The following is a 22,387-nucleotide window of genomic DNA, read 5'->3' as shown; positions in this document are numbered from 1 at the left end:
TCTGGCACAAGCCCCACTCCAGCTTACCTTCAGCCACGGAGATGGATCTGAGGGAGGACGCAGAGGCTCTCTTCAGCCCTGAGAGTCCGTACGGCCCTTTCTTGACGAGGTCTATGGGTGGTGAGGTGTCCCCTGGGCTAGCGACCGAGGCGACGCTCTGTCCGTCTGACTCTGCGTCTGTTTTGGTTGCATCTTCTCTAGAACTTGACTCAGGACTGGTTGTCCAGAGCCCAAGGCTTTTCTGTCCATTGGAAGACGATGGGGTTGCAATCCAGGGGATGCCTCCAGACTTCTCCCGGGGCTGGCAGGAAGCTGACTTGGTAGTGCTATTTTGTTCAGAGGAGTGAGAGGAGAGTGACTCAATGCTACCCATGGGTGTGCTGTCTGGGCTGCTGCTATAGGAGTCACCTGAGGCAGAGCAGGAGAAACAGCGGTAGTTACCAGTAGCTAGTGGTGCTACCAGAAAACCTTCCGCTTTCAGCTTACCATGTGGCTACCTGATCCCACTGGCGCGCAGGCCTTTCCTGCGTGTGCAGAACTGTCCTCAGCACTGAACATCGGCATCCGACCTTGGTCAATGTATTTTTCAATACTATTCTAGGAAGATTTTAGACATACATGTGAACTAACTGCCCCTATGTAATAACTGTATTTCTTAAAGCATTAGTGAGCTGGCTGAATTCAGGTAATATTTGTTTCTGAAACAGGACTTAGAGGCAAGAGAAGTCAGTCATTTGTGATATTACAAGAAATCAATGGAAGAAGGTATACTAAAGACATATCTCTGCCTTCTTTTGCTCCACTGATCATAGGTGTTTCTGAGTTACAATGTACTTGAGTTCTCCCTCATTCAAAAGCACCATTAAATATCAGCAGCAAATTACAAGCTGCTCAGAGTTTTCAAAGGGAGGATTTTTTTTTCTTTTTCTGCCAAGAATATAGCAACACAAGAAATTGGTTATTTAATTAAGTTTATTTTTTAATGTTCCTAAAAGAAAAGTATAAGTAAAAACCAAAGAAAGAGTAATAATACATTCAAATATATCTAAATTAAAAATCACTAGACTGTATATTCTGTTAAATATTATCTTTGGGAAAAAGTTGGGAACTTGGGAGGGATACAACATAAAATGAGAATCACTACAGTTTAATGTATGCTATGGCTCCAAGCTGAGACCCGCATCATTTTGGGGCTTGGTTCAGAATGACTTAGTGATAATGTGTAGTGTCAGTTTTCTTTTTATTTCTTTTCTTTCTCAGACACTTTGATACCCAAGAGATGATGCTTTAAGAACATAATGTGAAAGGAAGAAAGAAAATGATTGCTTCAGTTAGACTTCTTCTTGCTTTCTTCCCTACCACCGTGACAAAAGCACAAAACCTGCTACCAAGAAGCACCCGATGTACTTATTCACAACTACAGAAAAAAGGGCATTGAAGAAACTATTTTTCCCCTTTTGTAGCCAATAATGAATTTGCTTGTCCATAGAACCTCACAAGTATGAGAACATAGAAATGTTAGAAGAGGGCGTGTTGAGGAAAGAACAATTCCTAGTTCTACCTTATTCCTATAACGTGAGCTAAGCCTGAGTGAAAGAATGAAGAAAGCATCTCCCCGTGGCCGGGCACACTTACTGTCGGGTTCTGCCAGGCAGGGGGTATACCTGCCCCTGGGCTTCCGGGAGCCTGTGGACAAGCAGATTGCTCGCGTCCTCCGGGATCCAGACCGAGACTGAGGCTGAGGGAGCGGAATGCTTGGGTCTGGGGCAGTATGAAAAATCTGCATAGAGGAAAAATGGACTGAGGTCAACAAAGGGGTGCATCTGCCATTTCCATTGAAAAATAAGTTTTGAGAGTTATTAATTAATCTTAGAGCTGCAAGAGATGCTTAATAAAAAAAGTGTTCTCTGAATATGAGTAATGACCACATAAATGCTAGTGGAGAAAACCTTGACAAACAAATGATGTAGCAGGAAAGGAAAAAAAAATTATCTGAAGGATTTTTGGGAAGAACTTAGGATCTGTCACTTGTACATGAAAACTGAGCCTACCTTTTCATAGTGCTCTATCAGAATTTCAACGACAATATTCTGAAACTTAATATTCATCATGGCAGCCACAGTTTCTTCCTGTGCTCTCATCAGAGTTGGTCCAAATATGACACCGAGATTTGAGACAGTCATGAGATTTTGTTGGCTGTGTAGTGATACTCTTGTACATAAAGAAAAAAAATCTTTAAGTTCCATTGTTTCCTAAAGCATTCTCTTCTATCAAATTTCTTAGATTAGAAATGCTAAACATGCTATTAAAGGTTCATTTTCCCAGTCACTTTTAGCCACTGCCAATTGGCACGAGTAGGTGGAATATTCCAAAGAGATGTAGAAAGTTAACATTAACACAAATGAACTAAAAGATACTTAGGCTTACCCACCAATGGAAAGAAATTTTGCTTTCTTAAATTAAACACAATTACCCTAAAAGGATGACCAGTTATTTGCTGTTTTCTATGGTGCTATGCTTCCTTTAGAATAGATGGGTAAGAATAGGTTGGCTGTAATTATATTCTGACTCATCAAACATTATTAAGAACCTGTTGTCAGGCATACATATTATTGCATTTAAACTTTAATGCAGGTCAGTTATCCCTGTCATTTGCATTTGAAAAACAAAAACCCTAGAAGCTCCTAAAGTAAAAGTGATGAACTTGAGGTCATGGCAAAGTAGGGTGCTATTAGAGGTGCTATTTCTTTTGCTTATTTTTAAAAATATATTTATTTGTTTGAGAGGCAGAGAAACAGAGAGAGAGAGAGATTGAGACAGGGATGAGGGGGACTGAGACAGAGAGAGAGAGCGAGAGAGTCTGTGTGTGTTAGTTCTCATCTGCTGATTTACTCCCCAAATGCCCTCAGTGGCTAGGGAGGGTGAACTGGGAACCAATCCAAGCCCCCCACATGGGAATCGATGGATATCAGGGACTCGACTACTTGAACTATCACCTGCTGCCTCCCGGGGTGCCTGCTAGCAGGAAGCTGGAATTGGGAGTTCAAGTCAAGAGTGGACTTAAGCTTAGGCACTCTGATACGGTATGCAGGCATGCCAACAAGCATCTCAGCAGCTGTGCAAAATGCCTGTACTAAGATGCTGTTTTAGTTCAGGTCTTCTAAATGTAAGTCAAAGGCTTCTATCTCCCTCTCATTCTTCCTTCCACATACCCCCATCCATCCACTGATCCACCCATCCATCTAAAACTTCCTTGAGTGCTTCTCTAACGTCAGACACTGTGCTAGGCAAATGGAGGGACAAGGAGATATGATAACATCATTGCTGACTTAAAAACGAAAAAAAAAAGAGCCTAGATTATAAACTTTTAAGAAGGTGTACAATACAAGATTATGCTTATGTTTGACTGAATATGTATTACTCACTGCAAGCTACAACCAAAATATTTTATGGGAAACTGAGGATTCTAGATGATTCACCACTCTTGACACAGGACAGGAAAAGCAGACTGTCACATTAACTGAATTTCCTTCTTATGTCCAAGAGGATCCTAACCAGGAAGGTGCTCTGAGTAACAGCTGTATTGCAAGTTTCCTTTTACTATAAACAAACACGATATACTAATTGCTTAATATGTATTAGACAATCTACTAAGGAAAACTGTATGTAAAGGCAGTGAGCCTGTCTGGATCCAAACTTGGATCCGTTACTTGTAAGTTGGGTGAGCTCAGTCGAGTTACTTAGTATCTCTAGGAATCAGTTTCCTCATCAGTAAATTGAGTATAACAAGCATCACAGGGTTTCTGAGAGAATTAAAAGAAATAATGAATTAAATTAAAATAAGATACAATCTCATAATAATATTCTCCACTGAAATCAAATTGGCTTTAGGCACTGTTGCTAAAATATACTCATTTCTATAATGCAAATAAAGGGAATATGATTAATATTATGCTTATTAGGAATAAATTTTAAATAAAAAAACAGTGTGTTTCAATATGGAGAGTTGATGATTACATTGCACAGAAAATGAAATTACTCTGATGATGACTTTCTCTTCAGTGGACTTTCTTTCTGCTAGGCTACTTGACTTTTATAGTCCCCTGTATTGTTCGGTTGATAATATACACAAATATAATATATTTGACAATAATCATACAAGGTAAGTAGGTGAGAGCAAGCCTGCACTGGAATAAGAAAATATACTAGATGTTAACTCAAATTGACAGGAACAAAGGAAAAGGCCAGGAAATGGTGAAGAAGAAAGTTAATACATCAAACTCTATAACAATATGCCTATTCTTCTTTCATCTCTTAGCTTCTTGAAGGAGCATTAAAATTATAGCTTTTCTCCATACTACTGAGGAACAGTGGCTTTTCTAGTTACTACTTGTGGAATTCTTTGTTTGGTGGAGGGTTAATCTTGTGATTATAAAGAAAATTGTAAGAACTGAAAGAAAATAAGAAAAGAAGTAAGGGTGGAAGTGAGGGAAGAAGCGAGGATATGACAGAAAATACCACTATGATCTTAAAGCTGTATATATGAAATACAAAAAAAAAAGGTTATTGCAAAAATTGAAGGAAAGAAAAAAAGAAAGAAGGAGGGTGGTTTGAGAGGGAGGAAGGGTAGTGAGTATGGTTATCTTCAGAATTGCATCCATGAAATACATGAAATATATTATATGAATAAAAATTTTAGGAAGACAAAATACATAAAGGCATAATCATAACAATGAATTGGTGAGTTTGTAACATACAGATGTAACATGAATATAAACATAGCACAAAAAGAAGAAAGAAGAGGCTGGCAGTGTGGCCTATAGCAGACTAAGCCTCCACCTGTGGCACCAGCATTCCATATGGGCACATTGGTTTGTGTCCTGGTTGTTCCTCTTCCAGTCTAGCTCTTTGCTATGGCCTGGGAAAACAGGAGAAGATGCTCCAAGTGCTTGGGCCCCAGCACCTGCATAAGAAACCTGGAAGAGGCTCCTGGCTCCTGGCTACAGATCAGCTCAGTTCTGGCCATTGAGACTATTAGCGGAGTGAACCAGTAGACAGAAGACCTCTTTTTGTCTCTCCCTTTTACTGTCTATAACTCTACCTTCAAATAAATAAATAAATAAAATCTTTTTTTGAAAGGAAAGACATAAAACTAGAAAATAATAGTGTTTCTGCAACTCTCTTGAATTAAGCAGTAGGAACAAGAAGTAGATTCTATTAGGATACATATGGTAATCCCTAGAAGAACCACTAAGAAAGGAAAGCAGTCAAGGTGGAACAGAACAAAGAACAATGCATACAGAAAATGGAATAAAACATGGCAGGCATAGGTTTAACTATATCAATTACAACATTAAATGTGAATGGAACAAACAATATCACTAAAAGACAAAGATTATCAGCCTAGATTAAAAAAAAATCCACCCATAGGCTTTCTACTGTAAATACAGTTTTGTTTAAAAGTACAAATAGATTGAAATTAAAAGGATGTAAGATATATCATGCAAACAGCACCCATAAAAAAGCTCAAGTGGCTAAACTAATAACACACAAAACAGATTTTTAAACTGTATCTGAGAAAAAGATAAAATATAATGATAAAAGATCAATTGAATAGAAAAAGTTACTAATTACATATGCTTCTAATAACAGAGTACTCAAATATCACCTCCAATGAGGCAATATCACTTGCTCCCAGGAAGGCTCTCTAAACAGAAAACTAAGAGTTTTATTTAATTTCACATTTTCATTGAGTTAAGGATTTTGATCACCTGAATATTATGGAATTAAAAAACATAAATCTGGTATGACTTTGACAGCACTAGACAATAGCCATACACAAAATACAAATATTTTCATTTAGTAGAAATCTACTTCAGTTTTTTCTTTGCTTTCAAAGAAAATTATATAATAATTTTCTTAAATGTTCTATCTTCTAATGGATAGTTAAGTGTCTCTAAAACATTATTTACAAATGACACTAAAATTCTCCTTTTTCTACTACATTAAGTTTCAAGGATCAAAAGGTCTATCTGTTGTTTCAGTTTTCATAAATACGTTAGTGATGGTTTGAGCACACTTTCCACATCCTCTGCTCACCAGTGGGGCTTGACCTTTTGTAGACTCAGGAAAGGAGACAGGGCTGGTGGTTAAGCAGGCTTAGTGGCCAGACACTCCTCCCTGCTCCTGCCAGTGCCAAAGCCATGCAGGGTCACATTAAAGTGAAGTTTGTGCTACATTAACATTCTGGGTAATTAAGCAAAAAAGTTGTATGTGACACTCTTGTGGCTTCTGAAAGTACATTTTAAAAGACTTTGTGAAAAAATTAGTTTGAATACTAGCAAGAGAATACTTAACAAATAAGGTATTTAAATTTCAAGAGGCGTTCCCTAAGCTAATCCTATCAAGCACAGTGAAACACTACCTACGAGAAGTGCTAAACTTTAAGTGAGATTGTTCATAGTGGATTTCCTTGTTATTTTAAGTGGTGGGGGAGGGTATGTGTGCATGGAAGAGAGACTCATATTATCGGAAAATCTGCGAGTTAAGATGAGACTTATCATGTTTAGGCGGCACTGTTCTCTATTTTAAAAAATGATCTACTTTTTAAAAAATTCATTTGAAAGGCAGATTTAGAAACAGAGGGAGACAGAGAGAAAGAGATCTTCCATCTGCTGGTTCACTTCCCAAATGGCCACAATGGCTGGGGCTGAGCCAGGCCAAAGCCAGGAGCCAGGCACTTCATCCAGGTCTTCCACCTGGGAGCAAGGGCTCAAGCACTTAGGCCATCTTCCTCTGCTTTCCCAGGCACATAACAGAGAGCTGGATCTGAAGTGGAGCAGCAGGACTGGAACCAGCATTCATATGGGAACTAGTGTCACAGGCAACGGCTTAGCTGGCTATGCCATAACACTGGCCCCCAGCACTATTTCAATGTGTAAGCCTTAAATGAGAATAAATGGATTACTTTTTATAGCAAAACTGGATTAATGATTTTATTATGAATCATGGTACGCATTAAATGGAAAATGTCTCTATGAAAATAGTAAATGTGCTGTTAAATAACTCAAGCAATTTTAAAATTTTAAATTTAGAATTTAGGCTTTTATTTCCAGTAGTATGTCAAAAAAATTTCCGGATTAAGTGTATGTGTATGTATGTTTTCATCTCTAGAGAGAACAGATATATCATCATAGATATAATATATATCTATGGTGATTAACTGTACATATCAAATTGGGTAGGCCACAGTACCCAGATATTTGGTCAAATGTTATTCTAGCTATTTCTATAAAGGTATTTTTAGATTAAAATAATATTGAAATAGTAGGCTTTAACTAGAACAGATTAACCTATATAATGTCAGTATGTCGCATCCAATCAGTTGAAGGTCTTACAAATGAATAAATAAATAAATAAACAAACCAACAAAATCCTTTTGAGGAAGAAGGAATTTTTTCTCCAGATTATTTTTGGATTCAAGCTTCAACATCAACTCTTCTCTGGGGCTCTAGCTTGCCAGTATACCCTTCAGTTTGGACTTACCCACCTCCATAATGATGTGAGCCACTTCCTTAAAAAAAATCAATCAATCTTTACACACACATACACACACAAATTGCTTTTATAGAGAACTCTAATGCACACAAGGCCTGTTTATCAACAGAGAGCGATTTTTATATGCATGGATAAATTAGCAGCAAAGCCAGAGACCAAGAGAAACTGAATCCAGAGAAGGAATCTAACATTAGATTAAGTTTGGCTTGGGGAATCTGTTGATTTTAGTATTAAACAGTACCGGCTTTCATAATCTCTTATTGTTAACACATCTTAAAATTTTTTTTATAAAAATATACCCCTCAACACATTTTTAGGTTGACATTTAAGTGTTTTCTCATTAGTTTATGGGCTGCAAATGATGAAGTCACTTGCATATTAGAAACAAATACAGGTACACAGAAACTACATAAAGATTTATCTTAAAATAAGAACATTCAATAGATTCTGATTACAATAGTGGTATTATGGCACTATCATATGCTTTAAAAAGACACAAACAAGCTTAACTTCAACAGATGAACAAATAGTTAAATGAACAATAGAAGCTAGAGAATTACTTGACTAGGTGCTTTATCAAGATGTCCAGCATCTCTCTGTTTTTCTCCGGCAATTTGTGCACCAACGCATGAACAGCCTCCACCCTGTAGTTTTGGTCATCAGATTCTGTTAAATAAAGAAAGGTTACAAATGCTCAGGTTTTTAATTGCATTCAAATGTGCATATAAGTATTAGTGATCTTATGATCATTGTAATTTCCTACGAGTTACAAAGGTTGAGTATAGTTATCATTGGTCATGAAGTTAAGAATTAGAGAAGCCAAAGAAACTCAGTTCAGTGGAGGATAGATATGCACTATAACTCACCAACTGCTTGGTTTTTGCTATCCAAGGATAAATTCAATCTTTAACAGTGTGAATGATCACTGCAACTGATTAGCCTGCCTAATTTTCCAGGTCAAGTATACACATTATTACATAGAGACCTTCCAGGTATCCAATGCTGTGTGAACACAGGAAGCCAGCATTTCTTTCCTTATTATCTACACTCAAAGACAATAGACAGTGACTTTCCTGAGATGTCAGCATTACCATGCAAGTACAGGCCCAAGAGTTTAAGCCCACACTGACAGTGGTAGATCTGAAATGTGAGAAACTATCTAAGACTAGGCAAGTTTGCAAGGCAAAAGCTGACATGTTGATATGTCAGATAGAGAAACTTCAAATGGTCTGGAATGAGAAATCTAACCTGCTCTTTATAGTGAACAAATTCTGGGGTGGCTGCCCATCTTGCTATGTACTTTCTACAGAAAGACTTAATTATAACCCATAGATTTAAATTATGGGACCACCATGTCTTCTGGGCCAAGCTATCTGGGTAGGGGCTAGAGATCGACTCTCTCCCAAGCAGCTGAGATGAAGACATCTAACTCCAAAACTCTGATCTGTCTGCTGGATCTGTGAAAAGGCAGGCCATATAAAACCAAAGTGAGGGTGACCACAGCATCCTCAGGTAACTACGGCTGGGAAGAGCGGTGAGAGTGATACAGCAATACAGCAAAGAACAGAGATGAGAGACCCTTCAAACAAACCAAAATGTCAGCTCTCAAGTTAGCAGCTCCAGGATGCAGGCTCTTGGAACATCTGAACTCTGTGGGATACCTCTTAAGGTCTTCAATATCATTCTCTTCTTAACTATGTTAGATTTTGTTACTTGAAACCAAACAGCCTAATTTTATCAACTTAGTATTACTAGATAGTAAATAGGGCCATTGTTGACTCAGACAAAAGGGGAATTCATACACATATATCCATATTGTAAAATCATGATACTGAATAATAAAAGCCAATACAATAAAAAAAGCCAATACAAGAACAACTGTGACCAAAAAAATTGTCTCAAAACAACCAGCTCATTGTAGCCATTTAACTAACTAAACTTTAGCCATTTAGGCAAATGGTTTAAGGCATTTGTTATAAAATAATACTTCTGTATGAAAGAGTTCTAGGTCAAGAGTCAAAAAAACTGGCTTGGCCATAAATTTACTGCTGTGCTTGGACAAGTCACTTGTCTATCCCTGGTTGTGATTCTCTCATCAATAAAATGAGAGGACAGAGGATGTGTTTTCTCAGGTTCCATCCATCTTACAAAGGTAGATTTCTGTCTCTGGGAATGTACAGCAGAGTACTTTCAGGAGAAAGTCAGGTAGTGCAGGTGTTAAGAGATCATAAAGTCTACCAGAATACCGGACTGAAAATCAAGATCATTCAACTTTATCTGACACTGTTTATCAGCAGGCATTTCCTGTGACACTGCAATATAAAACAATGCAACCAATTGCTTTCTTGAATTGTGAAAAACACTCTTCATAGAGCCACACCTCATACAAGTTAACAATGAAATGCCCACTACTAATTGTTACACACTGTAGTGATGGGACTCAGATAGCAATCTGGCGCTTTAGTCTCAATGGGTTAAAAGTACCTTGTACTAACTTCTAGGTTATACATTTCTCACTGGCCCCACACCCAAGCCCTCTAAGTTTTCAATTAAATGTATCTATTCACAGCACATTATAGTAGCCCGAGATCTAAACCAATGTCATATTTATGTGATCACCACAAATAAATGCAATATAAGGGAAATGGGACTGAGGGAAGTGATTTTCCAAAATATGTGACTCTTGTTCTCCAGATTTAGGAACAAGGCACATAAGCATGTGTAGTGGCAAAATCAACTGTGCATGTTTGTAGTCTTGTTCATTTAACCACAAAGTGCTTTCTTATGAAACTGCTCTTCATCACTCAAGTACATAAAATGTAAATAATTCCTCATAGCTCTTTCTAATTACACCAAACTGTCATCCCAATGAGACCTTATTAAATAACCAAATATTTAATTAATTCCACAATTTCTTTTGGCTTACAAATCATGCTGTAAGCCAGGAAGCACCACAATAGTGATTCTTTAAACAATATGTAAAAAATGTCAACTAGATGATTTGAACTTTGAGGTCTAGGTAATGCAGCATCCAACTATAACAATTATAAGCATCTAATGAAAGTGTACTTACTAACAGCAACAATAAAGTCTTTGTGTAACTTGTAAGTCATCAGCGGTTCTGCAAGGCACCTGTAACAGAAAGGCAAAGCATACTGTACAGTTCTGTACATACTGTACAGTGGCAGTTTCTTTCTAGTCCCCTGTAACTTCCACTGCTTCTTTAAGAACTGCATGATTATTTGTCAATTAAAAACAAACAAACATATAAGATAACAGGGTGATCAGGTAGTATGATGGAGTTCTGGAAAGAGGGCTCCAGGTAGTCCCAGAATACAGGTGTCAGACACCCATGTCCCTTTGCACTTCTTGCCACAACTGACTGAAAAGGGGAGATAATGTTTTCACTTTGTGAGAACTACACTCAGTAAGAAAACCTCGTTCAGATGGGGGGAGGAGGTATTTAAAACAAAAAATTTGAAGCAAAACAACTTTCCATTTCAATTTGTAATTAAAAGTACACAGATACCTCACATACGAATTTCATGTAATTTCGTATTTATGAAATGTTGCAGCCTTTGAGGTCATTATTGGAAAAATCAAGAACAAGTTCCAGAGCAGTAACTGTTAGTGTTACCATCTTGTGCCATTTCACCTCCTGGAAAGGAACTGAGTGAAGGAGCAAGGCGTGAGTGCACAGGCTCACGAAACCTGACAGCTCCTGCCCAAGAAAGTGACTGCCGTTTCACGTCTGGAGGACCGGCAGGCAAATTTTCCTCACCTGAGGTAGTTTTTCAGCCCACTTGTTATTGTCTTATTGTCCCACAATTCAATATCAATGTCGATATCAGGAGGTGATTTTGGAGCTGTAAAGAATAAACAAGATGTTTAAACTACATAATTCAAAATACTACTTGTGCCATTGTGAAAATGGATACAAACATAAACAGGACAAAAGCAGGGGTATCCATTTCTTAGGATGTGAAAAGAGTTAACATTAGGATTGTTGTTTTTGTGAGCTTTGGAGAAACTTACCCTGATACTACCTTGAAAATATCTGGAGGAACAGTAGTCTCTTAAATCAAATTCCTGCTAATGGCTAGCACGACAGGCTGCTGAACATGTGCCTGGCATACTTCTAACGTGCTCTACATGGATTAACACATTTAATCCATACAGCCTCAAGAGGCAGGTACTATCATTACCCTCAACTTACAAAAGAGGATGGTAAGACACAGAGAAGTTGAGCAAACTACGCAAGGTCACAGAGCTCTGAAGTGGCTGAGCGGGGAGTCTAAGTCAGGTAATGTAACTCAATATCAATTGCATTTTACAGTTTCTCTAGCACACTCAAGGGTACCTGAGGAAAAGTCAAAAAATACTCCCAGAAATTCTGATTGTTTGTTTATTAAAATCAAGCATTAAAAACTGAACAGAAACGTGAATTCCAAGATGAGCAATTGTTTACATCTCAAAAAAACAAAAATCCTGTATTTTGGATTACCTATAAAAATACAAGGGGCTGGCACTGTGGCACAGCAGGTTAAAGCCCTGGCCTACAGCACTGACATCCCATATGAGCACCAGTTTGAGTCCTGGCTGCTCCACTTCTGATCCAGCTCCCTGCTAATGTGAAGGGAAAGCAGTGGAGGATGGCCCAAGTGTGTGAGCCTCTGCACCCATGTGGGAGACCTGGAAAAAGCTCCTGGCTCCTGGCTTCGAGCTCTGGCCATTGTGGCCATTGGGGAGCAAACCAGCGGATAGAAGACCTCTCTGTCTGTCTCAAACCCTTTCTGTAACTCTTTCAAATAAATAAAATAAATCTTTTAAAAACATTAAAAAATAAAAAATAAGAGAATATAAAAGTTAAGTAATTCGCATCATCCAATACTTACAAAATGTAGTGTTCATGAGTTTCTGAACTTTGGAGTTCACTCCTCCTATGCGGTAGAGGCCTAAAATGGTGATGCCTAATGGGAGGGAAAATCACAAGTAAATAGCTTGAGGCACAGCCTCGAGGGACAGAATGTAAAAAGCTCAGGCATATGTCTATGTAGAATTTGAAAGCTACTCATCCAATTTTGCAGTCTAACCTTAGGAAACCTACCATGGAAACATCTGTCAGACATATTTCTTAGCGCAGACACTGAACAGTGATGCGAAAGTCTTTGAAGATCATCAAAGCAGCAACCTATACCTGCCTATGCACCACTATTTAAATATAAAAAGCCTGGAAGATAAGAAGCCATGATCAGTGCTCCTCATCTTCTGTTTCTTCAGTCATGGAGAGTCCTGCATGTCACACAGTCTGACGCCGTTCACATCTTCATTTTAAAGGTAAGAAAACAGACTCAGGGAATCCAAGGAATGCACATAACTTCTCAAAATGAACTGACAGATCCACATGTCAATCTAAGCCTACAGAACTTCACAGCCCACTAGCAGCTTTGCTTTGCTTTAGACAAGTTGTCCTGGAAGTGAAAGAGCCTAACCTTGAACTGCGGTGAGTTTCAAGAGAGGTCACTATTATAGGGAGGGAAGGTGCTGAACTGGGGCAGCGATGGACATCACCAAGGGAAGGAAGACAGGGAAGGAAGGGGGCTCCAGATGAGCTCCACAGGAAGCTTATCTCCCCAGTGCTTAGAGAAATTTAAAGAGGTGCTTACTATCATACAAAGTCCACCCAGAAAAAGTAAATTGGGGCTATATTTAGAAAAATTAAGAAAAATGAAGCCTGAGTTTTGGTCAACTGAAGTTCAGAGCAGCTACCTGTATAGTTATGTAACCTATACTTTTATAGCTTTCTTAAAATTAATCTCATATTTTGATAAAATACATCTCATTTTCTACTCTGGGAGGATTCTTTGTAGGAATGGCGTATACAGGAGTAACCAGGTACCTGTCAGGCAACACTTACCTCTGGACTCCACAGCCTGAATGCATTTTCTCACAAAGTTGAAGCCTGCTTCATTTAAGTACACTGAAAATAAAGAGAAAAATCACATAGTTTATGCTGGGATTACATTCCTCCTCCAGTGGGCTCTGTTCACTTGGCCTTCATGACTTAAAAGCACAATGGCTGATATTGAACTTACAATAGATTATGGTTAAAGACTGACTTTTTAATTCAAAACCAGCAAGTAATAAACAGAGGAAAAGTTCAACATTTTTTAAACTATGGTGCAAATTTTAATACATTGTGGTGACATGATATATTTCAATGTTCTCAAATATAAATATATTAAGATAATTCAAACCAAAAAAATCTAATACTGGCTGCCATCTAAGAATTGTAGAGATGGACATTTGGTGCAGTGGTTAAGATGCCACCTAGGATACTTGTAAACTCTATCAGAATGCCAAGGTTTGAGTCTCAGTTCTGGTCCTCTTTCCAGCTTCTTGTTGCTGCACACACTGGGAGGCAGGTGATGGCTGAAGTAGTTTGGTCTCTGCCACTCATGTAGAGCACTTGTCTGAGTTCCTGGCTTCCAGCTTTGCTCTGGCCCAGCCCCAACTACTGAGGGCGTTTGCAGAATATAACAGCAAACGAGAGAGCTCTCTCTCTGCCTTTCAAATGGATAAAATAAATTAATTTAAAATGACAGATAAAACATAGTCACATAACTCAACATAGGTTCACAGACTAGAAAAATACATATCAAAAAATTATTGTAAAAATCAAGAAAGGGTACCAGCAATGGGCTAAAAACTCTGAAGAAGAAAAAGAAAAAGACTTTGAAAAATTTCTAGACATAGAAAATCACCGAACTGAACTGATTGAAAAGGCTTTGAAAATCTGTGGCCCAAAAACTAGAGGTACTGACATGGAGGGATATTTATTACATGCTGTTAGCTGAAAAATTAATCTGTGGGATAGTATGTCCTATTTTCTTAAACTGTAAAAATTCATGGGTATGTTTCTATTTCCCTAGGAAAAAGGTCCATAAAGATCTAGCATACTGTGGGTAAGAAAGAAGAGGTCAGGATATAGATACTATCACTGTATTCACCACAGCTTAGTTATATGTATTTAATTATTAATTACATATATACTATATATATGTATAAACATAAACATACAGACATACACACAGAGGGAGGGAGAGAGAGGACTTTTAAAGTATCTAGAAGACAAAATGCTGAAACTCAAATAGGCATCGCCATAAACAGGAACTGGCTCGGTTACTTCTTTGTCCCCAGTGCCCTAGGTCAAGAGAACAGCACTCAGTGAATGAGCTGAGTGATGGCATTTGAATGAGCACCTCCTTGGCGTACAACTGATGACTGACATGAGAGGGGAGCTCCTTCTAAACACCCAAAAGAACTGCCTGCTTCCAGTAACCTAAAATGCCAAGCAAGTATTTTAAAATTTTTATTGAATATAACAAATGGGAGGAATCACTTATTAATTTTCAACAATGGCAGAAACAGAGGGAAAAAAATGTAACCCTGAGTAAAAACAAGACACTAGAATTTTTTGTACCAATTAAAACTTCACGTTCCTGACATTTAAAATGCTTGGTAGTTGAGGTCACATTGTTCAGGTTTTTCAATAAAATGGATTTATTAAGAAGAAGACAAGGCCGGCGCCATGGCTCAACAGGCTAATCCTTTGCCTAGCGGCACCGGCACACCAGGTTCTAGGCCTGGTCGGGGTGCCGGATTCTGTCCCGGTTGCCCCTCTTCCAGGCCAGCTCTCTGCTATGGCCAGGGAGTGCAGTGGAGGATGGCCCAAGTGCTTGGGTCCTGCACCCCATGGGAGACCAGGAGAAGCATCTGGCTCCTGCCTTCGGATCAGCGTGGTGTGCCGGCAGCAGCGTGCCGGCCGCAGCAGCCATTGGAGGGTGAACCAACGGCAAAGGAAGACCTTTCTCTCTGTCTCTCTCTCTCTCTCTCACTGTCCACTCTGCCTGACCAAAAAAAAAAAAAAGAAGAGGACAAAACCACTGAAAAATATTTACTATAGCCTGCCTTTGGCACAATGAGTGAAAACAGTTGTACTACATATACAGAGTTGCTTTCTGAAACATTCATTTTGAGAAAAATAAGCAATAGCCAGATTACATCTCAAAAGCATCGTAGAATATAGGCAGCGATACCTTACTCTATCCTAATAGACCCTATCACTGGTTGGTTATTAAGAATAAAACTTTATAGACAGTCTGTTTGCCAAGTTCTGTTGACCTAAATGGACATGAACTAAAAATGAAGCCACTGTATATAAAGAGAATTGAAAGTGAATCTTGATGTGAATGGAAGGGGAGAGGGAGCGGGAGAGGGGAGGGTTGCAGGTGGGAGGGAAGTTATGGGGGGGGGAGCCATTGTAATCCATAAGCTGTACACTGGAAATTTATATTCATTAAATAAAAGTTAAAAAAAAATTAAGCCACTAAGATCTGAGGATCATTTGTTACCACTGCATAACCTGGCCAGTTCTGATTTATAAAGCCTAAAGAATCTGCTATGAGAAAGAGGACTTGCTGAAATACAGCCAATCCCACACAATCAACTTTTCCTTCCTTAATTAGACTATATCCCTTCTTTGATTAGTGACTTGTAAATTCACATAATACAAGCAGCAAAGAGCAATACTTGCAGTACTGTTCCACGGTGGCTATGTGATGTACTGTTTGACGGTACCTTTTGAGCACCCGCACACAAATGCCACTGCTGTGGTCTGAGTTTTTTTTTGTTTTGTTTTGTTTTTACAGGCAGAGTGGACAGTGAGAGAGAGAGAGACAGAGAGAAAGGCCTTCCTTTACCATTGGTTCAACCTCCAATGGCCACTGCGGTCAGTGCACTGTGGCCAACGCACTGCGCTGATCTGAAGCCAGGAGCCAGGTGCTTTTCCTGGTCTCCCATGCAGGTGCAGGGCCCAAGGACTTGGGCCATCCTCCACTGCACTCCCGGGCCACAGCAGAGAGCTGGCCTGGAAGAGGGGCAACCAGGACAGAATCCGGTGCCCCGACCGGGACTAGAACCCGGTATGCCGGCGCTGCAGGCAGAGGATTAGCCTATTGAGCCACGGCGCCGGCCAGAAAAGGACATTTTGATTTAAAGTTTGTCTTCCACAATGACTTGACTTGATGTGGTCACAAGGACTGTCATTTCCCTGAGGGAAGTAAGGGGCAAATACATCCTATATGGAAAATGAGAAATTTTCCAAAATCATGAAAGAGTTACCACACTAAATATATCAGTGTGGGTGAGAATTCAATTAAAGTAGGTTTTCCATACCTAAACAACAGAAAAATTGGTAACTCCTTAGCATCCAAATCAAATTTCAATGTAAAGGTCTTTTTTTTTTTTTTTTACCATATCAAACTGTACAGTTTAAAAGATGGATAATTTACTATAATGCTCCTTTTAGTGGAAGACAACATACTCCTGCTGCCACAGTATAGACAAGACAACACCATCCCACAATATGGATTGAGTCAGGGTTCAATGGGTGGCATACAACAGGAAACCAGTAAAAGTTTATTGATGGATAGCTTGCTAGTTATTTGTTTGTACCAGCTTGCCCAAGTACTTTTCTCTGGTGGTTTCCACATGGGTTCCAGTTTATCAGCTAACAGGAGCTCCTTTGGCCAATTCTTTCTCAGTCCCAATCCCTCCCCAACCTTATATCGGCCTGATTTAGAGGAGACTGCAGGAATATTCAGAATATAACTAGAATCAAATTCCTATAAACAGAAATTCTATAATATTAATGATACTTGGCCGTTAGGATAGAAGCAGAAAACAGACTAACTTAATGAACTTAACTTCTTCAGTCAAAAGTTAAGTGTAAACATTACTTTCTCCCCTGAAAATGTTCAGGGCTTTTATTGAAATACAAATAAAGTTTTCATAAGGTAGTTCAACAACACAAAAGCTATGACTCACAACAGAATCCAAAGAAAAAGAATCATCCTCAATAGAACAGAGCAAAAGTCCTTGTACTTCAAATTTCCTACTCAGTCAAAATCCAGTGTGTCCTTACAGATGTAATCTACTTGACCTTACAGTATATTCTCGGGGTTGACAAAACAAGGAAACACTTGTCTTTAATTTCTTATTCACTTTTCTCAGCTCCTTTTAGATTAAAAGACACAGACAACTAACATCATACTATATTGTCTTGAAGGAATTAGAAAAAGAAAACAGTACATTTACAAGTACTCATGATGCCATTGGGCCTAGTCTCTCTCTTAAGGAGAAGTTAATTCTCCACTACCTCAGCCCGCATTATTCTTTCACCCTGCTCTTCCCTGAAGGCCACTTGAACTATTAGCCTCTTTCCGGGTCTATGCAATGGAAACAAAACTGTACATGATCAAAGGTGTCAAGGAAGATGTGGTGAAAGAGGAGGACGCAACCTAGGGACATCTAACAACTTGCAGAACTCAACCACCTCACAGCAGTATGAAGTTCAAGAGCATTGGTGACAGATGGCAACTGCCTCAGGTAATTATGGGATTAATCCTTTATAAAAATGATTTATTTATTTGAAAAGCAGAGTTGAGAGAGAGAGAGAGAGAGAGAGAGAGAGAGAGAATGAATTAGAATATGAGAATCTTCCATCCACTGGTTCACTCCCCAAAGAGATATCATGGCCAGGACAAAGCTAGGAGCCTGGATTTCCATTTAGGTCTCTCATGTGATCTGGGACTTGGGCCATCTTCTGCTGTTTTCCCAGGTGCATTAGCAGGAAGCTGGATTGGAAGTGAAGCAGTCAGGACTTCAACTGGTGGCCATATAGGATGCTGGTGTTATAGGTAATGGATTAACCTGCTATGCCACAACATCGACCACAAGATCAATATTTTTCTTTATTGTTGGGGAGAAAATATCTCCTAGGCATATATAGAGTTACTAAAACAGTTAATGGCAAAAATTCACAGTCACTGGAAAACTTCAAGATTCTCTTCTCTAACTCCTTCCATGTTACAACATGGGCTGAATTTATGTGACTTTACCATTACAGGATTAAACAGTGACTTCTACTAGCAGAAATATCAATAGAAAAAGACATTTTTTTATTCACAACACCTGACTTCAAGTAGGTACACAATGGAATACTGTTGAACAGACTACTGGGGAGAATGAGATCTAAGTGTCATTTCTTTCACAGTTCTTGTTTTTGTCAACACTCAGGACTGAAGAACCACTAAGGAGTCATCACACAAAACTTGCACTTGAGTGGGGCAAAGGCTTAGGGCACCAGCAGAGAATGTCAGAGGAGGAAAGCCTACAAGAAACTAACTGCTTTTTGCCCTTCTTAATGACTAGTCCTAAGACAAGGTCTTGGCACAGGAAACTTAGATCAAGAAAGATGACTTGTTTCCTTGAAAGATTAGTTCAAATCATAGAGTTATGAGGAAAAACTGGTAAGCTTTTTATTTATAAGATGTATTTATTTGAAAAGCAGAGTTAGAGAGGGGTGGTGGGAGAGGAGAAGGGGTGGAGAGGGAGAGAGAGGGAGAGAAAGAAGAGGAAGTATAGGAAGGAGAGGGAGGGAGAGAGGGAGAGGTAGAGGGAGAGAGAGAAAGAGAGAAAGAGAGATTGATTTATTGAGATCTGGCTGGTTCACTCTCCAAATAAGCACAACGGCCAAGGTGGGTCAGGCTGAAGCCACAAGCCAGGAGCTTCTTCTGGGTCTCCCATGTGGATGCAGGGGCCCAATTACTTGGGCCGTCTTCTGCTTTCCTGGTGCATTAGCAGTGAGCTGGATTGCTATTGGAGCAGCAGGGAATCAAACTGCCACTCATATTAAGGCAGCCCGGGATTAAAAGCAGTCCAGACTAATGTCATCCCAGAGCTCTTTGCCAGCACATACAAACTACAGCTCCTGCTCTGCATGTACACATTAAACAGAACAGGATGGAAGCCCCTTGGAACAAATACTTGTCAACAATGATAAGATCTAGCTTTAGATAAAAGCGAGCTAGAAAGGGCTCCATTATGACTGCACTGGCCTTCACAGTAACTAATGTATAACCACCACCTTTGTTCCTTGGAGATAAAGTGGTAAAGACATACAAATACCCCTAGACTGTGAGCCCCACCCCCTTGGTCTCTTTTTCTACCAGCCCCTCTGTTTGTTCAGTCTTTCTTTTTCTTAAATAGACCTTCACTTCTACTCTCATTGTGTATCCAGTCTCATAAATTGTCACTGACACTGGGACATGAACCTGGACTCATCTTACCAGTTTTCCTGCAACGTCATGGGATGCCGGTATCACAGGCTGAGGCTTAACCCATGATTCTCTTTGTTACAGAAAAAGAGGGAGAGACAGATATATATATATATATATATATATATATATATATATAGAGAGAGAGAGAGAGAGAGAGAGAGAGAGAGAGCAAGCGAGTGAGCTTCGATCTGCTGGTTCATTCCCCAAATGGCCAAAAAAGCTAAGAGCCAGGAGCTTCATCTGGGTCTCTCACCTGGGTGCAGGGGCCAAGTATTTGGGCCCTCCTTTGCTGCTTTCCCAGGTGCATAAGCAAGGAGCTGAATCGGAAGTGGTGCAGCCAGGACTTGAATGGGCGCCCACAGGGGATACAGGCACTGCAGGCAGTGGCTTAATCCATTATGCCACAGCGCCAGCTCCCAATCAGCTATTTTTAAACAAAATATCATCAATGGCATGACTTGAGTACAGTTTAGTTCTAGGTTTAACTGATGGGCATCTGTTCAATTTTGATGATAGATATTACTATCCTCAAAGTGAATTAATTCCCGAAGTCTGAAGAATTTTAATAAAAAATATATTGTGGCATATTTGACAACTATAAATATATCTGTGCATTCAATATCCTTTAAGTGCCCAATACTTTTTTCCTTAATGCTTTTTTATAAAAGCAATTAAAGTTTTCTTTCCCTGATTAATTACAGAAGTATAGCATCTATACTCTGAAAATGGTAAATGAATAATAATCACAGAGTTGGGAGAGTTTTTGGTTAGGCTACACCTGATTGATGTTCTCAGTCTGTTTACAATATAGGCCTGCTTTAAGGCACTCTATGCACAGTTCCTACTCTGTTGCTTCCAGGGTTTTCAGTGAAAGCACGGACATTATGACTGCTTGTCATAAGGATCATTCAAAACAAATGTTTACATGAGTTGTATATTTTACCATCTTCGACTTCACTATTATCTGCAGCAATTAAAAAACACAGATACAAACCATGCAAAATGGAGTTTCCAAAGGATAACAAGAATATTTTAGGATGAACCGAATTTATTTGAATTATTTTGTCTGTAAGGGAGCAACTCTCAAGGCGATAAATGAATCAAAGCTAGTATTGTTTTTAAATACCAATTGTGAGAGAAGTTACATTCTTGAATTGATATAAGAGCACTACTTGGGGTCATCCAAAGTCAAAAAATATAAAAAGACATAAGATCTGAAAATCAGGAGAATGTTCAGAAAAGCGGTATGGGGGTTGGAGAGCAGACAGACATAAACAGCTGTAAATGCACAGCATTAAGAGCTTATTCAGCTCCAGAGGAGGGCAGGTGTCTGATGCAGAGTTTAAGACAGCACTTCGTGGGCTGGCATGTGGCATTGTGGGTAAAGCCTCTGCCTAAAATGCCAGCATCCCATATTGGCAATGGTTCAAGTCCTAGCTGCTCCACCTACCTCCCTGCTAATGGCCTGCAAAAAGCAGAGGAAGATGGCCCACGTATTTGGGCCCCTGTGAGTCACGTGGTAGGACTGGAAGAAGCTCCTAGCTCCTGGCTTCAGCTTGACCCAGCCCTGGCCATTGAGGTCATCTGGAGAGTGAACCAGCAAAGAGAAGAACTCTTTCTCTGTCTCTCCCTCTCACTCTGCAACCCTGACTTTTAAATAAATAAAAAATAAATAAGATTTTTTTTTTTTTTTAAGATGACACTTGGGATGCCCACATCTCACATCAGAGTGCCTAGGCTTGATCGTGACTCTACTTCTGATTCCAGCTTCCGGCTAATGTGCACCCTGTAAGGCAGCAGGTGATGACTCAAGTCCTTGGGTACCTGCCACTCATGCTTGAGACTCAGGTGAAGTTCTCCAGCCTTCAGCCCTGCTCAACCCCAGCTGCTGTGGGCATTTGGGGATTGGGGGAGGCAAGCATTGAAACAGCAGATGGGGGCCAGCACTGTGACACAGTGGGTTAACACCTTGGTCTGAAGCGCTGGCATCCCATATGGGTGCCGGTTTGAGACCCGTCTGCTCCACTTCCGATCCAGCTCTCTGCTATTGCCTGGGAAAGCAGTAGAAGATGGCCCATGTCCTTAGGCCCCTGCACCTGTGTGAGAGACCCAGAAGAAGCTCCTAGCTCCTGCTTCATATCAGCACAGCTCCAGCCGTGGCGGCCAATTGGGGAGTGAACTATCGGATGGAAGACCTCTCTCTCTCTCTCTGCCTCTCTTCTCTTTGTGTAACTCTGACCTTCAAATAAATAAATAAATCTTAAAAAAAAAAAGAAATATCAGATGGAAGATCTCTATGTCTGTTGTCTCTGCCTTTCAAATAAATAAAAATGAACAAAATTTAAAAGGACTTAAGAAGTCTGACAACTTCATAGTGGAATTGACTTGGAACTAAAATTTTTAAAAGCATGGAGAAAATATCCTAAACAAACCCAAATAAAAAAAAGACAAAAAGGTTGAAGATTATTAAAGAGGGCTCATTCGAACATGATGATAAATACAGAAATGTGTCTATAAAGATGGTTTGATGCCAAGGATTCAGTCATAATGCAGTGAAAACATGCTTTCCTGCACATACCAGATACTCTCTCTCTCTTTTTTTTTTTTAAGATTTATTTATTTATTTGTAAGTCAGGGTTACACAGACA

The 22,387-nt window shown here is 39.4% G+C and overlaps 1 protein-coding gene across 3 annotated transcripts in view; it reads right to left on the bottom strand.

Annotated features, from left to right (window-relative positions):
• ARHGAP42 (Rho GTPase activating protein 42) overlaps window positions 1-22,387 on the bottom strand; it is a 303,520-nt gene that overhangs the window by 21,516 nt on the left and 259,617 nt on the right. For all 3 annotated transcript variants that reach the window (XM_062196912.1, XM_062196913.1, XM_062196914.1), the window contains 8 exons: window positions 13,475-13,537; window positions 12,453-12,527; window positions 11,339-11,423; window positions 10,631-10,689; window positions 8,118-8,223; window positions 2,052-2,211; window positions 1,636-1,780; window positions 28-408 (listed from right to left, as the gene is read on the bottom strand). In XM_062196912.1, coding sequence (XP_062052896.1) covers window positions 28-408; window positions 1,636-1,780; window positions 2,052-2,211; window positions 8,118-8,223; window positions 10,631-10,689; window positions 11,339-11,423; window positions 12,453-12,527; window positions 13,475-13,537 — 1,074 coding nt within the window. The remainder of the gene's footprint in view (window positions 1-27; window positions 409-1,635; window positions 1,781-2,051; window positions 2,212-8,117; window positions 8,224-10,630; window positions 10,690-11,338; window positions 11,424-12,452; window positions 12,528-13,474; window positions 13,538-22,387) is intronic.

This window comes from Lepus europaeus, chromosome 7, assembly GCF_033115175.1.
Source record: "Lepus europaeus isolate LE1 chromosome 7, mLepTim1.pri, whole genome shotgun sequence".
Taxonomy (NCBI): Eukaryota; Metazoa; Chordata; class Mammalia; order Lagomorpha; family Leporidae; genus Lepus; species Lepus europaeus.
This window is presented reverse-complemented; position numbering and strand designations above follow the sequence as displayed.